The sequence below is a fragment of the Vigna unguiculata genome, chromosome 7, assembly GCF_037176805.1.
Source record: "Vigna unguiculata cultivar grain cowpea cultivar isolate G323 ecotype 2 chromosome 7, ASM3717680v1, whole genome shotgun sequence".
In the NCBI taxonomy this organism is placed as follows: Eukaryota; Viridiplantae; Streptophyta; class Magnoliopsida; order Fabales; family Fabaceae; genus Vigna; species Vigna unguiculata.
Window position 1 is genome coordinate 42,184,612 of NC_140798.1, and position 22,757 is coordinate 42,207,368.

Below are 22,757 nucleotides of genomic sequence, written 5' to 3' on the forward strand. Positions count from 1 at the left end.
TATTATTATTACTATGTATATATATTATATGTGTGGATATCTTATGTTTATATATATATATATATATATATATATATATATATATTTATAGATATATATTTATTTTAAGTATATATTATATTATATTATATAATAATATAAATATAATAATATATTATATTATTATGTATATATATTATATGTATATGCGTAGATATTTTATGCTTTTATATATATATATATATATATATATATATATATATATATATATTTCTTTTAAATTTTTATAAATTTGTAATGTTATAAATTTGTTTATAAAAGATCTCACTAGTTAAATGATTAATTTGTTTTATACGTATATATTATATATATTATATTATATTATTATGTATATATATTATATGTATATTATATTATATTATATTATATTATATTACATGTATATGTGTAAATATATATATATATATATATATATATATATATATATATATATAAGTATATTTTATTTATATGTATATATACTATATTATATTATACTAGTGTAAACACAGGCGCTATCGCGCCTGTGTGCACGCATTTTTTGAATTATATTAAGAATTGATGATATTGTAATGTTATTAATTTAATAAACAAAATAAAAGTATATTTATAAAAAATAAAATAAAATGTACGAAGAAAATAAGAGAAAAATAACTATTGATGAATAGTAAGAGAAAAAAAGAAAAAAGAGATAAGTAAATAATTTTATAAAAACTTATAAAAATAACCGTTAATTTTTAAAAATTTAATAAATAATTAAATTATAAAGGGTAAAGTTGGAATTATGAAATGTGGACACAAAAGAGGGAATCCCCTTTATATATAGTTATAGATTATATTTTATGTGTAAATATATTATTTATTTATATATATTTTTTAGATTATTTAATAAATTATAAATAGTTTAGTAATTTAAGCGGGGACGAGTATTTGGACGGGTATATATATATCCCCATCCCCATCCCCATCTCCAGTTGAAAATTTCGGGTATTACCCATACCCATACCCAGTCAAAGCGGGGATTCCCCGTCAAAACGGGGACAGATTCGGGTGATACCCACAGACACGAGTTTATTTGCCATCTCTAATTGGAACTAGTAGTAAATATAGACCTAATCTAATACACGTAAAACAGTAAAGAAGCGACTAGATAACAGTAGTCTTACTATTAATAATTCAAAGAAAATTATGAGATGATAATATCATGTTCAATAACCATTGATAAAGAAACAGAAGTATAGGTAGAAAGATAAAATGAAATATGACGAGGGTTAAAACTTAGGAGAATGTATATCATATTTTTGGTATCATATATAAATACTTTAAAATTGAATATAATTTTCAAAAGAATTTAATATTATTCTCAAACGAAAATTGAAATTTGCTGCAATAATTATGATGATATTCAATGTAAGTGTTGTGAAATTATAAATTTAATTAAAAATAAAATAAAAGTTATTGAAATCTTGTACGCATAATACCATGTAGCCAATCTATTGAAGGAGTTGATTGTTACTGTGACAAAGGTTTGGAATGTTACGATGTTTTCACTGGTGGATTTGTCAAACAGAAGAGTCATGCACTACCCCATATAGCTGCTGCTGCGGTTTCATAGATATAAAATGTGCTTTGGCTCGACAAGAACATAGTACTCCAACGAAGGGAGTTAAGGTATTTCTTACGTCAGTAGTTGTAACTTAAAAACGTTAATCAAGAGACAAAGCTCTGTAATGTCCCAAAAACATATAAAATGGCACCAATCAAATCACATCTACCAATCTTATCTATGATGAGTCCGTAAATACCACAGCCCCAACATCTTCACCATTCAATTCATTCACTATCACGTTATGCATAACCAACACACACTCTTACTCAGACTCCCCTCGTTGCCCTCTCACTCTCTCACCACCATTCATCTCCCCATAACCAAGACAAAGGTCATCGGCACGAGAAGGAAACGCAATCGCAGTTCTTCCTTCAGAAGAAGCAATTGGGTTGTCCCCAATGCATTGACAATGCATTGTACTTCTCGCTGTGGCAGCGATGATAACAACAACAACCACAACGGTGCCACTTTCCGCAACTCCAAGCTGAACGAGTCAACCTTCCTGGCTTCTCTCATGCCCAAGACAGAGATTGGCGCTGACCGTTTCCTCCATGCTCACCCACATTACGACGGGCGCGGTTCTCTCATTGCTATCTTCGGTGGGTACCCCTTTCTCTAAAGGTTCTCCTTTTTTGTTCATGTTGTGGTTATTGGTCATGAGTTGATGTTGGTGTTCTAATTTGAGTACTGGGTTGGGTGGCTGCGTATTTGGTTGAAGAACGTTTTGTTGGGAGACAGAAATACGAGTTTTGGCGATTATTTTCAGGCTGAATTGAGAGGGGTCACAATGAGTATGTTTGATGAGGTACATCGGGGCTGGAGGGGAAGTATTGTAGTTCTTTAGAGCCTTCAATATAATTGACCTTGCATGAGTATAATTTTTCATAGATGCAATTTTCACCATGTAGTACGGTCACTGGCATAGTGCTGATCTAATTTATTTCCTTAAAAAAATTTCATCGACTAATATCTATTATGTTTGTATTCTGATGATCAATTGATGTACTTGTTTATATGATAAATTAGTTTAATCATAAGAGCTGCTTGTTTGCAGATTCTGGTGTAGACCCGGCTGCAGCTGGATTACAGGTGACCTCAGATGGGAAACCAAAAATTCTCGATATTCTTGATTGGTAGGAATTAGCTAATAGATATTGAAGTTTTATCTGGTTTGTATTACTTTACCAATAAGCAATGATATACTTATTTCCCCCTCCAGCACCGGGAGCGGAGACGTTGATACCTCAAAGGTGGTAAAGGCTGATGCTGATGGTTGTATTTTGGGGGCTTCTGGTTAGTGCTAGCTAAGGAAAAATTATGGGAAAATTCTTCAATATGTTGTACTATTTCAACTATCTAGTGCCTTCATCTTAACATGTATCGCTTGTGATGACTGCTAGTTGCTTATCAGTTTTAAATTCTTGATTGAATTTGAAGTCACAATCCTACTTCAACTATTCTGTTTTATTTTTTATCTTTTGTTTTGTGCTCCGTTCCTAAGAAAGTATCTATAATATTTAATCATTCTTTTCTGTTTCTTTCTTCCTTCTCCCTAGTCAACGAATATGAACCACATTAAGTTCTTGTCTGTGTTTAAACATTCATGCAAAATCTGTACAGGGGCGTCTTTGGTCATCAATACTGCCTGGAAAAATCCCTCTGGTGATTGGCATGTGGGTTACAAATTGGTTTATGAACTCTTTACAGAAAATTTGACTTCTCGTTTGAAGGTAGCATTGGACATTTTCAGAATATTATTATAGTTGCAATTTGTACTTAATACCTATGGCTAATAGATTTGATTTTCCCATTTCTTCTCCTAATTTAATCATTGGCAGAAAGAAAGAAAGAAAAAATGGGATGAGAAAAACCAGGAGGAAATTGCAAAGGCTGTAAAGCAGCTTACTGATTTTGATAAGGTTTTGTAAAATTTGCTTGATTCTTCTTGTATGCCATTATTTCAGTTCTACGATATGATCTACTCATAACAGTTCAACATTTTATTTAGTAGGCACTAGGCCTTCAATATTTTAGAAGCAAGCTACTGCAAGCGCTGAATTAATTTTTTAAGTGCATTTCTTGAAATGTTTTTCTTGTTTCTCTTTTGTATGCATGCATATAACATGAATAAGGTGTTTGGAAAGACAAAAGGTATTCTCCTTCCTTTTAGTGACAGATGTACATTTTCTATTATGTTTCAGTTTGTTACATTTTTTCTAGTTTCTGCTTTCTTTGATCGGCAGAAAAATTGCCTCATAGCCTTAAAAGTATAAGTGAATAAAAGGTAGAAAGAAATTATTGCGTTTATACTAGCATTGTGGGAAGCGTGATTATGTTCATGTGGTGACTCATGTAAAACAATGAAATCTTTCTTTTGTTTTTTAGTTATCAGTTTATATTTCTAATAACTTTGTGAACCGATAAAAACCTTCTCTTGTTATAATATTCCTGTTTGCATTCCATTATATATTTCTATTCAATGTAACTCAAAATCTGATTTGTCTTCTTTTCTAGGAACACGTCAAGGTGGAGGAAGCTAATCTTAAAAGGGTTCGTGAAGACATTCAGAATAAACTTGATCTTCTGAGGAAGCAGTCTGAGGTGGGCTGAACTTGTTATTAACTTCTGTTGATCTGTATATTGCTGCCTTTTCCACTCCTTGAAACCAGTATTTTATTCCAATATCCATTTAGCTATATGACATTCTGAATTTCTGTATTGCTGAACATATTTTTTATGTGTGAAATATGGTGTCATTTTCGTGGTGAATGATGAATTATTGTTCCCTGAACTTTTGATTGGATGCAGTTGTTTTCTTTCCTTCATTTTGGGCATTGGTCTATAACTTTTTCATGGGGACATCTATAATGGTTATGGGGAGAATTGAGGAGTTGTGAAGAAGTTTATATTCTGTGTTACACTCTGAACAGTGATATATTTTTATAGTATGATTATAACCAAGTAAATTATAAAGTAATACGTTATAGACATGGACTCTAAATTTAATAGAACTAATGTTTTTAGGGTTGTTTAGGAGAAATATCATCTGCTTCTGCTATTCCTACTTTTGATACTTTTGTCACAATGATTTTGGAGTCTGTGTTGTCACACTGTCAGGTTTTGCAATGCTAGTGACGGTGACGTTTCTCACGTAGTTGGGATGCAAATATGTGAGGTTTTATCGTTAATACTGCTTTAACAAAAGAAATAGGTTTTTTATAGTTGAATACTCTTTGCTTCATAAAATGAACTTGAATAACTCAATACCAAAAACAACATAGATCAATAGGAACCACATAAAGGAACCAATAATCACATGAGCTGCATGTGCTATATTTAAAAGGCTCTTTCAAGTTTACACCCTCGAGGGAACCATGAACCTCTGTATCCTTTGTAAGAACCATAAATTTATGATGGTTCATAGGGGTGAAGGTTTGCTTAACCCATGGTTTGTAAGGTGAGGACTATCCAAGCCATATAAGAACTGGACTACATTGTTCATACATATAGTCAGTGTGCGAGGCTAAACACACTCCCTTGAGTTGCAATTGAGGTAGCCCTAAAGATGTTGCCTTAAATGTGGCTAGCAGTGATTGCAATTAAGGTGGTTTTCCAGCACACTCCCTTGTGTTTAGAGCTATGGGCCTGACATGTCGCATCTTACATTTGGATTTTGGACTTGGCTTTACTCCATAAAATGGCCCGTAAGGTGAGGATTTCTCAAGCCTTATCAGGATTACATTGATCATGTTTTAGTCGATGTGAGACTACTCCCCCCTCTCGAGGCTGCAACCATGGTGGATCAACGGAGACCACAGTTAAGATGAGTTTTCAATAGTAGCTCTACTGCTGTTAGTGATGCTCATAACTAGCTAGTAGCAATGATAATATTTTTATAAAACATTTGTTCCTGTGTGAGACAATGTTGGAAGCATTGCATTCTTCACAAAAACACAATTACTGCTTCATCTCTATCTTTCGTAAAAAAGTTCTTCTAAACTTGTGCTTTGCCTTTTATTTACTTTCTGATCTCATTCATGTTTTAGTCAATTTAGTTGTCTTACCAAAATGGCAATGCTGTTATATGTTTTAGAGTTATGATGATAGAGGGCCTGCCATAGATGCTGTTGTCTGGTATGATGGAGAGGTTTGGAGGGTTGCAATTGACACACAGAGTCTTGAGGATGATCCAGACTGTGGGAAACTTGCTAATTTTGTACCCTTAACTAATTATAGGTACATTTGGTTGCTTATGTTATTTACCTGAAGTTTTAATCTCAGTTGATTGTTTTCGTGCACAAAAGTGTTTGGAAATTGGTTGATACTCATTTTTGACTGAATGAATTTATTGCTTAAGGCCCCCATGCTATAGTTACACCTTACAAGTTAATTAAAGCTCATTCTATTTGTCATGAACTCATGATGTGACTCTTTGTTCCCCTGCCCCTTTCTACTCTTTTTCTTTGCATTGAAAATAAAGTGTGTTTTCCTTTGAATTATATATGAATTTTGTTTTCTTGTCGTATTGCTTTTGCTTCAAAACAACTTTGCAGGATTTAAAGAGTATATTTGTTGCATAATGATGTACATGTTTTAAAAGGAAAGTGTAAGATGATTGTCAAGTCATCCATTGATTTATAGTTTTTAAAGGACTAAAAAAAGTATCTTCTGAAGCTCAATAAATGTTAAGCAGGACTTGCATGCTATACATGAAATTGTTGTTACTTTCAAATCATTTCTTGCTTCTAAGAAAATTGAACAGTTTTAAATGTAAACATTAAATAATATTTTGAGCTGTTTTTTTATAACATTCTGGACAGCTCTGTTTATTTTCTTAAAAATGGATTCTAAGGTGTCTTGCAAATTTATGTATCAGTGAACAAAAACTTAACAAGAATAACTACCACACGATGATATACTATACAGCTACCTGAACAATGTGCTATTTTTTTCTATGAAAAATAATTCTTAACTTAATTTTATTATTTTTTTGGTAACCGTTTCTAGAATGTTTTATTAATAGTTTCTCCTAATGTTTTATGAGATCTTCCTCTAGTCTCACATAATTAGACTACTCAAAATTTGATAAACTTTTCTGAGTTTTCTCACTGGAGCAGAGCTATTGGTCTTCTCACATGACCAAACCACTTCAATCCTGAGTTTCTTATTTCCATCAATTGCTTCTTCAATAGGTGCTGTTCCAAAGCACCTCACATTTTCATCTCTACATCACAAATAATTCTGGTAAAATTTAAAAAAAGAAAATTATTATTTTCCAGAAATAAGTAACGTGACTATTAAGAAGGAAAAAGGCAGTGGTTTCTCCCATCTTTATTGTAGTAGTTGATACTTGACAGATGTTTCTGAAGTAAGTAGTCAAGTGGCATTGTATAAATGAATGCAGTTTAGCTATAGGAGCAATTGACATTTTAGTTCTAATCAGCGTGGTAGGTATTAAAAGTTAAAATGATTTGAATAATAACTATTACTGTCTACTTTTCAGGACTGAGAAGAAGTATGGTATCTTCAGCAAATTAGATGCTTGTACATATGTTGTGAATGTCTATAATAATGGAAATGTCTTAAGCATTGTAACAGATTGCTCCCCTCATGGCACCCATGTTGCTGGTATAGCTGCTGCATTCCACCCAGAGGTACAGTACAGATATAGTTTTATCCATATATTTCAATTCGTATGGAAAGTATTATACATTATAATATAAAGTATTGTTGGTAGGAACCTTTATTGAATGGAGTTGCACCTGGAGCACAATTAATATCTTGTAAAATTGGGGACTCTCGCTTAGGTTCAATGGAAACTGGAACTGGTCTGACTAGGGCTCTGATAGCTGCGGTGGAGGTGGTTCAAATATATTTTTTTTAATGGCATGACTATCATTCAGATTTCAATTATTGATGTATATTTGTCTTTAGTAGTATTTATCTTTGACAAAACTAATTTTGTTTAATAATTTACAGTGCTTGACATGTATTATTACGTTGTAGTGATGTGCCTTGTCTCATTTCTTTTGTAGCATAAATGTGATCTTATCAATATGAGTTATGGTGAGCCTACTTCACTGCCAGACTATGGACGGTTCGTTGACCTTGTGAATGAAGTATCTTCTAAGACTTCCTTTTTAACTGGGCCAATTATATCTTTCCTTTGTCATTTATTGTTCTCTGAGCTATGGATATTGCGTATGATTTATATCTAGGCAGTAAACAAGCATAGACTGATATTTGTGAGCAGTGCTGGTAATAGTGGGCCAGCATTGAGCACTGTTGGAGCACCTGGTGGTACATCTTCAAATATTATAGGTGTTGGAGCTTATGTTTCTCCTGCAATGGCAGCTGGTGCTCATTCTGTTGTGGCACCTCCTTCCGATGGACTTGAATACACATGGTATATTTTATTCTATGTGAGTTTAAAATTGGATTGTTTCTTATATCCTTTTAACTTTTACCCGGTTCTTCTGGATTTGCATCATTTTTCATTGCATTATTTGTGGAAATATTTACAGGTCTAGTCGTGGACCAACAACTGATGGAGATCTTGGCATCTCTATAAGTGCTCCTGGTTGTGCAGTTGCTCCTGTTCCTACATGGACTCTTCAACGGCGTATGCTCATGAATGGGACGTCAATGGCATCACCATCAGCCTGTGGTGGAATTGCATTGCTCTTAAGTGCAATGAAGGTTCTTGGACATGATTCTTATTTAGACTGTATGTTTCATTTGGTTTTACTATGCAGTTTTATGGTAATTTGTGATGTGAATGTTCCACATGCAGGCTGAGGGGATTCCTGTGAGTCCATATAGTGTGAGGAAGGCCCTTGAAAATACATCTGTTCCCATAGGTGGTTCACCCGAGGAAAAGTTGTCCACTGGGCAAGGGCTTATGCAAGTTGACAAGTATGATATATTTACAAGTCTTTGATTTCATGGAAGTTTTGGTAAATAGTTTTTATTTAAGATTTATTATTGACTTAAATCAAATAATTGATGACAGGTGTTATGAATATATAAAGCAGTCTCAAAATATTCCAAATGTTCGATATCAAATTATGGTCCATAAATCTGGAAAAACAAGTGAGCATACTACATTCTCCTGGACTTTCCATTATGCATTTAGTCATGTACAATTATGATGGTTGCTGACATTCTGATATTTGCCATTGTTGTAAAATATGAAGCATGTGCAGTATTTGTAAGTTTTGAAACTTTTTTAGTTTCAATGGGGCACAAGGGAAAACATGTTAGAAAGTCTCTTACTGTGCTAAAAGGGCTGTAAATCTCATCATTTTCCCTATGCTTAATATAGTCGCATTATCTGTATGATTAACAAAAAAATAATAATAATTCTGGGTAGAACTATTTTGTAACTGTATCATGTCCAAATGTTGCACGCCACCTGTATGTAGTAGGAGATCACCTTCCTACACCTCTCACTATTGTCATCGTGCCCATAAGTTTAAAATTGTTTGGGTGCATGCAGTAGGGACATTGCTGTCCATACAAAGGTGTTATTGGTGTGTCACTGCAAGTTTTTATCTCAAGAATAATTTCTCATAATAAAAAGGCCAAACTACTGTTTTCATTTATGGATATTTCATAAAAACACTATAGAAGTAAATATCTTGATTATATGATGACTCATATGCCTACTTGAGCTTTTGGGCATGTGTGCATTATCCAATTGACTATTTGATGCATGACCAAAACATTTTCTTAATCCATATATTACCTACAGTTCTTTATAGATCCGGTAAGGTCTAGTTCGCTTCTATATGCTGACAAATTAAAATTCATATTATAATTCAGGGGCACAACTCATGTCAATCTAACTTATAATTCAGAGGAACAAAATAGTGGGCGAAAAAGAAACTGGTGTAACCAAGCACCCTAAGTAAATGTTGCATGGCTACATATTTCTAGCAGTGACTTGTAAATAGGACAGGATGTCTTTCACCTTTGTGCAAGTGTTGTATTAATCATGTTTTAGTAGAGCAATAAAACTGACGAGTTATCGTGTCAGTAGTGCTTAATTATTGTTGGAGGAAGAAAAATAAAAAATAAAATAAAGTACTCGTTAGAGCATATACTTTGAATGTCCAAATTATATCCCTTTCTATAATTGCTGATGGCAGAGCCTTGGTCACGGGGCATCTACTTGAGGGAGGCTAGTGATTGCCAACAACCTATGGAGGTAAGATAATTCTTACATTTAGTGCGCATTGATAATTGTAGCATGTTTCAAGTCTTGTAAAATGGAATAAAGATAGGAAAGTGATAAAACAAATAACCAATGACTGATAGTAATATGTACCTAATTTTTATGTTGACGAAGAACTATAAGAATTTGTTGAGTTGACAAACACTGATTTACCTTGCTTTATATAGGGTACAATAAGAAAAAAAGGTAGTGTTTGCTGATATTTTGTTAGGAAATTGTTGGAGGAGTGTTACAAAAGTGATGAGTCTTGATGCTCGTAATTGTGCTTTGAGATTTCTTCTTACAATATTTCATGTGTGTTGTCAAATCTATGTTTATCTGAATCTGCTCATCTAGTGGGGTAAGACTTTTGCTGTTGTTGAATTTGTTATCAATTAACGGAAAAGTAATTTATAATGCAATTCTTTTTGTGTTCTGATGGGGTAGTTTTTTAATAATGTGTTGCACTTATTGACAGTGGACTGTGCAAGTTGATCCAAAATTTCATGAAGATGCCAAGAAGCTTGAGGAATTGGCTATGTTTGAGGAGTTCATTGAGTTGCACTCATCAGATCAGACAGTTGTGAAAGCTCCAGAGTATCTACTACTCACTCATAATGGTCGTACCTTCAAGTTAGTCATCCTTTATTATATCCTTTCATTCTAAGTGTACGTATAGTTTTTTAATTAGTTCATAATGTTATATTTATCGAAAAGATTTAGGGATAGAAATACATCAATGTATGTCTTATAGATATCTGAGAATGAAGAACCAACTGAATTTTTTAAAGGAGCGGACACATCTATTTTAGGCCATTTCTTTATTCTTTATGCACCCTTGTCTGTGTTGTTTCATAGATGGACTTAAGGAAGAAAGTGTCATAGATGGGGTATACTGTTTAATTTAATATTTTTAGCTGATATAAAAATATATTTCTCACAAGAAATTTATTCCATTTCATTCGTTTTTGCACTAATGGAAAAATTTAGAAAGAAATTTCTCCACTTTCCTTATTTTCTATCCGTCCAACCAAACACACCAGCACATATTTTTTATTCTAATCTAAATGAGTATTAGTGTGCGTAGGGTTTTGATATTGACTGGGTTTGGATGTAATTGTTTATATATGTAATAACCATATAATTCTGACAGGGTTTGGATGATCCAAATTTGTTTTTTACATAATGCATACATTTGAAGTAATTTAAAAGTGAATTCTTCCTCTGCTACCACATTTTTTAATAAAAAGGTTATACATAGGGTTAATATTCTTAATGTTTATGGTTAAAGATGATACGTATATGGGCATTGGCATTTATTTTCCATAAAAGCATTGTTCATGAACATATCTCTTTGTCTGAAATATTTGTGAAGTTTTGTTTATTATAATTTATAAGCTACCGTAACTTTTGTTTTAAATAATTTTTAGGAGCATGTTTAGTTGAACTTTTTCAAAAGGACTTTCAAGCATGAAAAATATGAAGAAAAAAAAAAGAAAATCTCCGTAAGTTTAAATTAACTTATACATAAACTAATTTGTTAAAATTCTCTCATGTAGTTTCTCCAATTTTATTTTATTTATTTATTTATTTTATTTTTAACTTTCTACATGAGCTAATTTTAATTTGTAGACAAGTCAGTATCATTTTTTTCTTCATATCGTTTCCTCTCCTAATATTGCTTTTAAAGAACCTTGTCCAAACAGGTTCTTGGAAACATGAAATTTCCATTTACAGCGACAAAACTTGGTAGTTGTTATGCGAGAAAAAAAAGGCCTCCACGATGAATATACATAATCCCAACTTATTTTCCTTGAAATTTGTACACTATAATCTCTAATCTTTCACATGCATCATTCTTAAGCTTTTCTGCTAAAATATACTTTTCCTATCAAATAGTCTTGTTTCTTTTCTTCATTTATTTCAACTGTAAAGTAAGGGAAATAAAACTGATAATCTAAACTACAATGAAGTGAATGAACAACAACTAGTAACAGACACATGAACATAAACCTAGACATGTACTATATAACTGAATTGCTAATTTTGTTTTTTGTTTTTGTTTTCTTAATGACAGACGAATTATATTCCTTTTTCAGCATAATTGTAGATCCTACCAATTTAAATGATGGTCTGCATTACTATGAGCTTTATGGTATTGACTACAAAGCACCATGGCGTGGTCCTATTTTCAGAATTCCAGTTACTGTAACTAAGCCCATGGCTGTAACTGACAGACATCCTCTAGTTTCATTTTCAAATATGTTATTCCTGCCAGGTGCTCTTTTAAAAATGTTTCCAGAAATCTCTTTGCATTTAAATTATATTTCGCAGTGCTTTTGCAATTTTGGTCTAGTTTATATTCTTTAGTCCTAAAACCAATACTTCATGTCTTAATTTTGTGCTTCACCAGGCCATGTTGAGAGGAAGTATATAGAAGTGCCAAATGGTGCATCTTGGATTGAAGCAACCATGAACGCATCAAGTTTTGATACAGTTCGAAGATTTTTTGTGCACACAGTTCAGGTACAATCTGCAGTTTGAAATTATTGTAGATTAAGTATGGAACTTCTCTTGACATGCTCACTATGTGTAGATATGTCCATTGCGAAGACCTTTTGCAAGGAGGAATGTGATAACTTTTTCTTCTCCTGCTGCCAAAAGCTTTACCTTTAGGGTAGTAGGTGGCCAGACATTGGAACTAGTCATAGCTCAGTTCTGGTCAAGTGGCATTGGCAGTCATGAGACCACCAGGGTAGATCTTGAGGTAACAGGATTCATGTCTATATCTCCTATTTTTTTGAATTGGTCAAACTACGTCATGAGAACTTATCTAAACTCCTTTATTACGCCACCTTATTAATTTGATAATGGCTACCAAGAGTTTTTGGCTATGTGTGGCACTAAATGTGGAGGAGATTTTACCATTTTTTTTTTCTTTCTGTTTTTGTATAATAAGAAGAAATTTACTTCCACCATAAACAATAGAAGATGCTAAAAATAATGCTTCTAAAATAATTACTAGAAGAGAGCTCTTCAATCCCTTTTTGCATAACAAGGAGATCTTGAAGTACCCGTGTGCTCAGAACACTGAAAGTCTGAAGAGATGCCAACAAAACAACCACCTTCCAAAGCATTCCTCTTTCAATCAGATAGTAACCAACTATTTGTAATCCACATTAATAAGCCTGAAGAAATCTCTCATGGTAACATGTGGCATCAAGATGTCTGGGATTTGATTGGCATTGTCAGCTGAAATTTAATCTCGATTGAAATCCATGGTTAGTTATGTCCCTTAGATTAATAATTGAAGAGAAAATAACACGGCCAAAGACAAGACAATAAATGGCTAAATTAATTATAAATGACTCCCTCTGTCTAAAGGGAGTTTTGATATGAAGGTTTGAAAAGCACTGATGACCCAATACATTAATTAATTTTCAAGCAGGGCATAATTTTCCATCATTTTGAACCCATTGATGTTTATGGTTTTCAAATTTTCCCCATTTTCTTTGGCTTGTGCAGTTTTAGTAGAATTTTATTAATTAGTGGAAAAATCAAGCATGTCCTTATAAAGCATACAGATGAACTTTCTTTGTAATTCCCTTTTAAAAAAATTGTTAGAATTTAGATGTGCAAAAGTATGTGTTTGTGTTTGTATATAGTCTTATCTTTCAAGTTCAGCACCTTTTGTAACTAGGCCTTGCATATTGTTGGACGCTTTGAAGAGTAAGGGTGTCTTGTTTTCTTCTGTGACTGTAACTTTTCTCATAACTTCTGGTCAAAGAATTGAATGGGAAATTACATTAATTTTTCATTGAGATGCAATGTTGTTTAGTTATATAAAATTCCAGGTTATGTATCATGGTATAAAAGTCAATCAAGAGGAAATTGTACTTGATGGGAGTGAAGCACCAATCAGAATTGATGCTGAAGCGCTATTGGCATCTGAGAAACTTGCACCAGTAGGAATTCTAAATAAGGTTAGCTTGTAAAATTCAACTTCTTTTTGTGCTATTCCTTTGTGCTTGTGATGTGGGAAAGTAATGAGCTTTAACTTATTGTCCTAATTTATGTTAAAAAAATGCAGATAAGGGTCCCCTATCGACCAATAGATGCTACGATTAGCTCACTTTCAAGTGATCGTGACAAACTCCCCTCTGGAAAGCAGATACTAGCTTTGACGTTAACGTGCGTAGTTATAAATTTCTTTGTGTGCTTAATTTATCTTTGCAATGTTTAGATGACCTGTTCTCATTATTCTGATTTCAGATACAAGATCAAATTGGATGATGGAGCTGAAATAAAACCTCAAATACCGTTTCTAAATGATCGGATATATGATACTAAATTTGAGTCTCAATTTTACATCATTTCCGATTCAAACAAGGTACATTCATTCTGATATTTAATTTCATTTTTCTTTTGAAGATTGAAGTTTGAGGGAAGGTGGAATGATTTATCATTTATGATACTTTCTGAGGCATGCGGATAGCAAGATTTGAAAAGAAGACTGAAAAATTGTATATTATTTTCTTAGGATATACTAGTCTGGACCTAGTGATTACAGGGAATAATCTTGTTATCATAATTACTGGAAATAAAAATGGAAACAAAATTGCTTTGAAATGTTCTTTATACACATGATACACAAATAACACTCTGAATATCCCATGTCAGACCAATTAGTCGAACTAACAACTTGCAATTTAATTTTAAACAATTGACACATTTAAAGACGGGTCAAACTAATCCAAATCCAGGAAAAAAAAACATTGTAGAAAAGTGGTTTGAACTAATATTTATTCTTTTTACCTTTCAATTTTAGTCTAGAACATTTTAAAGATAAATAAAACACATGTTTAAGAATTATATCTAAGGTTGAAATGTGGAAGTAGAGTCCTTCAAGATTGGGTGGGAGCTATATACAAAATTTAAAATGGACTAAAAAACTAAAAAACTTAATTATTTTTTTATCAGTTGCGTTCAAAATTACATTACACTAGTTCTAAACTAATATTTACCGAGAAATGACCTTGCTATTATTAACAGGGAAATAAAAATGACACATGTTGAATATAAGAACATGATAAAAAATGACCTTGCTATTATCACATGTCATTTTCATATTTATCGATTCTGATTGTAGAAAGTATATTCAAGTGGAGATGCCTATCCGAACTCTACAAAACTTCCCAAGGGAGAATACAATTTACAACTGTATTTAAGGTACAACTCTTTCTTAACCATGTACTGGGATGACCAATTATGTTTGTTTCTTATGGTGTTTGATCTTTAGTTGGCATAAATAAACTTTGAATAGTCCAGTTGTGTTGTTTTCTAAGGACCTGAAGGTTTAGTTGTTAATGTTTGCAAAAGAAAGATGGCGTATTTATTACAAGGGTAATAGTTTTAGGGTTTAAAAATATTGAGAATGAGAGATGTATCAAACATGGTCCTAGACTTGTTGGAAAATCGCCTTATCATCGGGGAAACCTCTAGCCTGCTTTTCTTGTGTGGTCTCTTTGTGGGTTGTCTTAATTACAGCTTCAACGATAGTAGTTTAGTCTTACATTCACTAGAGACACTTAAAAAGAACTTCCGAAGTTTGGATTCCCCTTATAAGTTGGATTTATGTTAGTTTACATTCTAAGTCCATATTTTAAGAATACTCCATATAATTTATTGTTTCAGGCATGACAATGTGCAGATTTTGGAAAAGATGAAGCAGCTGGTGTTATTCATCCAGCGGAATTTAGAAGAGAAGGTAGTACATGAAATTTTGAATGACTTTGAGCATCCCTTGTACCTTTTGCTTTAGCAACAGTCTCATTTGTCTTTACATGATTGTGAGTTTTTCAAACGGTTTTCCAAAAGCTCCCCCCAAAAGCTGACCGAAAACAAGAAAAAGTATTTTCCCACCATAAGCTAATACAAACTTTCAGTAGAAGAATTGATATATAAAATTCTATTCTGATGAGAGGTATCCATGAACCCCCCACTATAACATTGTGTATCACTAATTTCTTTCTTATTAAAATTCAAAGTATATATATGTATGTTCTTCCCACATAATAAGACGGGTCTGTTATTTCCTTGAACAAATCAACCTCCTCAAAACCTAAATTGTTTATTCAATTCTATAAATGAGTTTGTTATTTCCTTGAATAAATCAACCTCATCAAAACCTAAACATTTCATCAATTCTACTTTCTTCATAACAACACATACACTCATACACAGGAACCCCAACTTCACATCACCCAATGTCCTCTTTGTTGGAGATCCAACATTGAATAAGAATAAGGCTGAATTATAATATATAAATAGAGTGCAATCCTCACAAATTGGTTTTGTAAGATTAAGTTAGATTTAAAATTCAATTTCTTAAGATGATATATGAGTCTATCCTTTCATTCCTCGATGCCTCTGACTTCAGATGCTTAAAGGACCTCGTTGAAATCCTTTACCACCTTCTAGAAGGTTTTGAAGCCCACCAAATTCAGAAACAAGACTGGCATAACAGAAAACGTGGCTACAAACAAGAGTCAAAACCAAAGCATAAGAAGAAGCAAACATGGAAAATGGAGGCTTTGGACCAAAGGATCGACATGGCGAAGGACAAAACCAAGTCTTTGGAGAAAGAAATTGCAGACGTGGCCAGAGAAGAGAAAAGAGGCATTGGCAAAGAAGCTCACTGATCATTATATGAGCGACCCAGATTTTGGATTCCTTCATGATCATTTCTCTGATTATTTTGTAGTGTTTGAGGAAGGAACTCGAGTTCTTAAAATCTAGGTCGGTGACCAAAGTCTTGCCGCAAAATGGTGTCGCTCTATGTACTCATCTTTTGATCGTCACATTTTGTTGTGTGAAACTATTACAAATAGGATTTTTCCTCATAAGGATTATAAAGAGCGTGAAGGGGTTGAGGAGGCGTATTATGCTTATAGGGTTCGCAATCGATTAAGGAAGAAGGTGTTGGTGCCTTTGTAAAAAGGTGTTGGAGTTGCCTGAGGCGTTAATTTGGGCCAATTGTTGGGATTTGATTCCTTACAATAGGGTTGTCTCTGTGGCTATGAAATTTTACAAAGAGAGGGTTTGGAAGCATATAAGGAGAGGTTTGGGGCTTACTTGGAGAATGTGAAATGAAGAGCACTATTGTTGCTGGTGCTTTGCTTCCCCATGAGATCATAAGGTCATTGAATGAGGATGGTGGGGATGTGGCTGAGTTGCAGTGGAAGAGGGTGGTAGATGATTGTGTGGCAGTGGGTTGTTGGTGTGTGAGTTATGTGAGGAACCTTGGAAGGGGAAGGTTGTGACTTTGTCTGCTGACCCTCAATTTCATTTGATTGAAGGGGATGATCTAAAGTCCAAGACTGAGTTTGTGAGGGAAATGAATTGAGGGATGAACACTGATTTCCAGAATGTGTTTAATCTGATGTTGGAGGTGGCTGTGCACGGGAATCTGAGGCCAGATCAGATGATAAAGAGCTTTTTTGCGTTCAGTGACATGGAGTTTGGTGAAGTCTCAATAAACCCTTGGACTAGTTGTGCTGGATTAATTAAGTACTCAATTTTTATTTCTTTCTCTGCTTCAACTAAATAATATAAAAAAAAGTGGAAACACAATATACCTGGTACAAATTTCTTATTCCTATTTTCTATGACATGTTTGCGGTTTTATTTATAATGTTTTAGCTTCTATTTGGATGCATGGGTCGATTTGTTAAGAAATGTAAAAAAAATTGGTAAACACCCAACATGAGATGTCGAACATAGCACATATTACACTAACTTATTTTCTATAAATTAATAATAGAACCTTGATAATAAGAGACCAATTCATCCTTATTATGCTGCATAACGGATTAGACTTTGAATTCTGAGAAGATAGACTTATACTCAAATGCTCTATTGAGGGATCCTCGGATACCTCTCGCTGGAACACAGTCAAATACAGAGAATTAGAATGAAGCTTCTTATTTGGTCAGTTGTTCCTAAATTTGATTTTTCTCTTGGAATCTTAATGTGATCTCATGATTAACTTACATTTCTTGGAATGCTCGTGGAAGATATAAAATTTATATACATTATCAAAGCTCTGGCCACTTATTTGATTCCTTCTATATTTGTTTAATCACCATTTATGTATGACTTTGTTTCCAGGAGATCATTCGGTTATGCTTTTTCTCTGAACCTGATGGTCCTGTGATGGGAGATAGTTCCTTCAAGTCCTCAACGTTAGTTCCGGGGTATGTTACTGGTTTATAGTCCCTACCTTGTTCCTTAAGGTTTAAATGTTAAATTGTGCTGTGGTACTGATGTTTGCTTATTGATAGTATAAAGGAAGGATTTTATCTTGGTCCTCCACCAAAAGACAAACTTCCCAAGGTACATTGTCCTCCTTTCTTTGTGTATCTCCATTGGAGTTTTGTTAAAATTTAGTAACTTTTGTAATTTTACTTTGACAGAACTGTCTACAAGGATCTGTGTTGGTGGGATCAATATCATATGGTAAACTATCATTTGCTGGTCTACAGGATGGTAAAAGTCCAGAAAAGCATCCTGTGTCACATCGGGTTTCTTATATCATTCCCCCAAATAAGGTTATCATCTACCTATGCACTTACCCACCTTAAGGTCTTCCTTTGTGCTCTGTAATTGTACATATCAATACGTTCTGATTTGGACAAGCACCAAGCTTGCTGATGTATCAACTGTTATAAAGCGTATGCTATACATTAATCTCTAATCATATTTTCCTTTTACCTTCTGCTGAAAGGTTGACGAGGACAAGGGAAAAAGTTCTTCCTTATCTTCCAAAAAGACAGTTTCTGAACGCTTAGAACAAGAGGTATGCAAATATTCTAGTAATTTTATAAAAATATATTTATAATTTACTTGAAGAGTGATAGATAAGCCTTGACTTTAGCTATATTAAGTAGAAGATGCGAGCTTTTGTTCTTATCATTAACAGTTTAAAAATATATGTAAAATAAATATAATAAGTTATTGTAAGAATATCTTGTGAGGGAAGGTCATAATTGTTTTTACTTTTCTATCTCTCCAAATCCAGAAAACATTCTCTTACAGTTCTGATTTATCACAAAGTAGATATAAAAGATTTCAGATCGTATATCTTTTGCCTTAATTGGTAAGAATCCTAGTGTAAGATTGAGTTGGACATTGAGTAAAAATGATAATGATAAAGTTGAGCAACATATGATGAAGAAAACTCATACACCAATACCTTAAGGTTTTGGGTAGAAAGTAGTGTTGTAGTCTCTTATATGGATTAACTTATTGGTGTCAAATCTTCCTATTGAATCTCCCTTCATAAGACCTAATAATGGTATTATTAAGCTGGCATTGACTTGTCCTTTCAGGTACGAGATACAAAACTGAAAGTGTTTGGCGGTCTAAAACAAGGAAGCAATGAAGAGTGCCTTGAATGGAAGGAGTTGTCTGCCTCACTCAAAGTCAGTATATAATTCTCCCTCTCTCTTTTTATATGCGTGTGTGTGTGTGTGTGTATATATATATATATATATATATATATATATTGTTTTACTGTTATTCAAAACTGTATCCTGCTGTTTATTCTCTAGGTTGAAATTAAATCATTGCAAAATTTATGTTTCCTTCCAGACTGAATATCCAAAGCACACACCGTTGCTTGCAAAGATTTTAGAAGGTTTAGTTTCCAGAAGTTATATCAAAGACAAAGTTCTTCATCATGAAGAGGTACATATTGTTCGAGTCAAATGTTTTACTATTATTTCCCCCCTTCCCCCTCTCTCCGATTTTCCTTTACAAGCCTATATTGATGCAATTTTGTGTTGATAAAAGTATTGCTCGATTTAGTAATGCGTGAATGAAATGAAGAGGCTAGTTCTTTGACAATTTTTAGTACACTTCGCAGATAATTGATGCAGCAAATGAGGTTATTGACAGTGTTGATAAAGAAGAGTTAGCAAAATTTTTTGCACTAAAACATGATCCAGAAGATGAGGAAGCAGAGGTGCTTATCCATGTTCCCTATCCTTTTAGTTACCCCTGCCACTGACATGGCATGTGAGTGTTGTTTGTTCAGAACATTTTTCAATATTACATGATTAGTTGTAGTTTTGGCACTTGGACTTTTATAATTATAGAAGTTGGCTGTGCAATTGTTTGTCTGAAAATGATAGGATAGTGAAAACAAACATTTATACCCTGATAATGTATAAAATGTTAGAACAATCATTGTCAGGTAAAATTACTTCCGAAGTTCCATCCCCTAGACAATAAATTTTGGCACTACATTACTATCACCATGGATTTTCACTTTTCAATTTGTTGGCAATCGATGATATTTAATCCCACTGTAGAAAACCAAGAAAGAGATGGACTCAACCCGTGATCAGTTGGCAGAGGCACTTTACCAAAAGGGGCTTGCACTGGCAGAGATTGCGTCTTTGAAGGTTAGAGCTTTTATGTTCTTGAAAGCAATGAGCGTACACTATCAACAGTCACAGTATTCACATTTGCAAAACAGGGAAATACCATGTAGATGAAACATAGATCAATTTTTATATATCCTTACCATCACTGGTCTATGAAATAAGGACAAGGGAATGTTCTTTTAAAAATCTCAAGCACATTTTAATGCAGGTTTTTTAATATTGGAAAGATCATCCACATATTATTTTTTTGATTGGAGAACTTGATGAAAACATATAGGGAACTTGATCTAAGTTTTGTCCATTGATAAATATGTTCTGCCTGCTTCATTTTCCATGCTAGTTTATCTAAAACTTGTTTAACCTAGTAGCTGTTTAGATCGGTTATAATCCCTCATTGGCTAGGTATATAGCCAACAGTAATTGTTGACTCAAACAAATCCACCCCAATTGATATAGCTTTGTAGATTCAGTTAAGCCTAGTCCATTCACAACACTAACATGGCATTGGAATATTCAAACTCCATGCTCCTAATATGTAATCCTGGGCATGAAGAGTGTGTTTAAAGAGCTCATATTTGCTAGGTGTATGGTCGAAGTACTCTTAGGTAGCTTTAGTTGAGCCCAATGCATACTCGATTCAAATAAAATCAACATTTGATCTTGTAGATATTCGTATAGTCAGGTAGCTGTATATTTTCCTTCTCAAGTTCAAACTTTGGATGTCATATTATGTGAAATAGTAAAAGCTACTCTTTTCAAGTTTGGACTTGCGTTATTGGGTTAGTATGATGTTACAGTGTCAGAATAAGTCAAAGATTTCCATTATGAAAATAGTATCACTTAATTATTGTTTATCAAGTAAAACTTGACTTGTATATTGTCAAAGGAGGTAGAAAAGTCCTTAGCTTCGGTTGCTACAGAAGGTGCAAAACAAGATGTGGAGAAAACTGATGAGCAATCCAAGGATGATGACGTTCATCCAGACTTGTTCAAAGAGAACTTCAATGAACTGAAGAAATTGGTTGATGTCAAGTGCAGAAAATATGGAATCCTGTTGGTTACAAACGAGAGGCGTAATCAAAGGCTTGGAACAGCATTGAAGGTATTTTCATTTTGCTAAAAATCTTGTGTAAGTTTCTGCCATTTATGACCCTCTTATTAAGTTCTAATGTAACAAAATCTTTAGTTTCCTTTCTCCACAAAAATCCTCTTGTTGACACAAGTTCTGTCTCAAACTCCTTACACATACAATTGGCGTACTTCATTGTTTAGGAGTGTCCAATAAATTATACTAATCATATATGTGAACCTTATTCAGGTACTGAATGACATCATTCAAGATGATGCCGAGCCTGCCCAGAAGAAATTCTATGAACTGAAGCTCTCTTTGCTTGAGGAAATTGGATGGACTCATTTTTGTACATATGAGAGGGAATGGATGCTTGTGCGTTTCCCCCCAAGCTTGCCCCTTTTCTAGGCTCTTCCCATTGTGAAGTTTTTTAACAGCAATGCAAGGAAATGTCCTTCTACTTAGTTATTTATTGTCATGGCAATCATTCATGCAGCATTAGATTGACCATTTTACTCCAACAACCTCCCAGCTTAATTGCCAGTTTCAAAACAACATTGGAGTTTCCATTCTCTACCAAGCTACCTTCATCCCATCATTGTCCAGGTGTGCTTACAAACTCTTTCTATGTAAAAATAAAAGAAAACAAGATATGACTGTTTTTGTTTTATACATCTTGTAATTCCATTCAAGTGCCTCACAATCCTTCTGTGTGGATCATCCCTTTTGACATTAGCAATTACAGAATTAATGTGGTTTTCAGTTTTTATTTTTTAATGTTTATTGTTCTTTCTTAATAGTTATGTTTTGGTTGGATACCTCCGAATTCAAATATTACATTGAATTCAGACTAATCCAAGCCAAACTGCGTGGAAATACATATTTAAGTGTAAGCAACAATTGAGATCTTACTATTATGCTCTTTATTGTTTGGAATATTTAATGTTGGATTTAGTATCTATTGAGTGAAAAATATGAAGTAACTGAAGAAATAGAAGTAAAATGTTGGGAAAAATGCATCATCAATCAAGAACATTACCGTTTTAATCCCCAAGAATCACCCTATTAACAGATAAATAAGATTAACTCAGAGAACACAAGAATATAGTGTGGAAACTCCAAATACAGAGAAAAATCACGACCACAGAGAATAATCACTATGTCCAAATTTGTACAATACACAGAAAACACTCACACCCTTCAGAGTAAGAATTTAGCTACATCTCACAACACTCTATCACAAGAGAATAAGAAAAGTCAAACACTGGCTCAAAGTGTCTTCAACTTGGGGCAAGGAACATCATGGACTTAAAGCCCATTATATAGTTACTAACATTCACCCCTTTAGTTATCCTAGGTGATGTAGGACTTTTCAAGACATGTTATTTTCATCAGCCC

General features: G+C 33.5%; 1 protein-coding gene and 1 pseudogene across 4 annotated transcripts; both read left to right on the top strand.

Annotated features, from left to right (window-relative positions):
- Positions 1 to 1,737: 1,737 nt before the first annotated feature.
- LOC114191906 (tripeptidyl-peptidase 2-like) lies at positions 1,738 to 22,136 on the top strand. 4 transcript variants are annotated; one of them, XM_028081358.2, is made up of 34 exons: positions 1,758 to 2,226; positions 2,682 to 2,760; positions 2,847 to 2,920; positions 3,248 to 3,357; positions 3,466 to 3,546; positions 4,142 to 4,228; positions 5,721 to 5,863; positions 7,131 to 7,281; positions 7,365 to 7,487; positions 7,663 to 7,746; positions 7,846 to 8,033; positions 8,152 to 8,326; positions 8,421 to 8,542; positions 8,640 to 8,719; positions 9,778 to 9,836; positions 10,321 to 10,475; positions 11,942 to 12,120; positions 12,256 to 12,368; positions 12,439 to 12,609; positions 13,697 to 13,825; positions 13,933 to 14,033; positions 14,115 to 14,232; positions 14,992 to 15,071; positions 15,537 to 15,609; positions 18,012 to 18,097; positions 18,185 to 18,236; positions 18,317 to 18,451; positions 18,628 to 18,699; positions 19,232 to 19,324; positions 19,494 to 19,589; positions 19,768 to 19,866; positions 20,216 to 20,308; positions 21,177 to 21,392; positions 21,609 to 22,136. In XM_028081358.2, the coding sequence occupies exons 1-34, from the start codon at positions 1,869 to 1,871 to the stop codon at positions 21,765 to 21,767; spliced, it is 4,134 nt and encodes a 1,377-aa protein (XP_027937159.1). In that variant the 5' UTR covers positions 1,758 to 1,868; the 3' UTR covers positions 21,768 to 22,136. The 4 variants fall into 4 exon arrangements, 3 of the variants coding, with proteins under 3 accessions (XP_085532344.1, XP_027937159.1, XP_027937160.1); XR_003606033.2 differs by lacking the exon at positions 21,609 to 22,136 and having other exon boundaries at positions 1,738 to 2,226; positions 19,768 to 19,919; positions 21,177 to 21,362; XM_028081359.2 differs by lacking the exon at positions 2,847 to 2,920 and having other exon boundaries at positions 1,992 to 2,226.
- On the top strand, positions 16,235 to 17,813 carry LOC146884881 (uncharacterized; annotated as a pseudogene).
- Positions 22,137 to 22,757: the final 621 nt, after the last annotated feature.

Excerpts from the sequence above, each read along its gene's own strand:
- LOC114191906 (XM_028081358.2), top strand. The coding sequence starts at position 1,869 with ATGCATAACCAACACACACTCTTACTCAGACTCCCCTCGTTGCCCTCT. Across the intron at positions 2,227-2,681 it reads TTCTCTCATTGCTATCTTCG|ATTCTGGTGTAGACCCGGCT; the intron begins GTGGGTACCCCT and ends GCTTGTTTGCAG. Across the intron at positions 13,826-13,932 it reads CAGTAGGAATTCTAAATAAG|ATAAGGGTCCCCTATCGACC; the intron begins GTTAGCTTGTAA and ends AAAAAAATGCAG.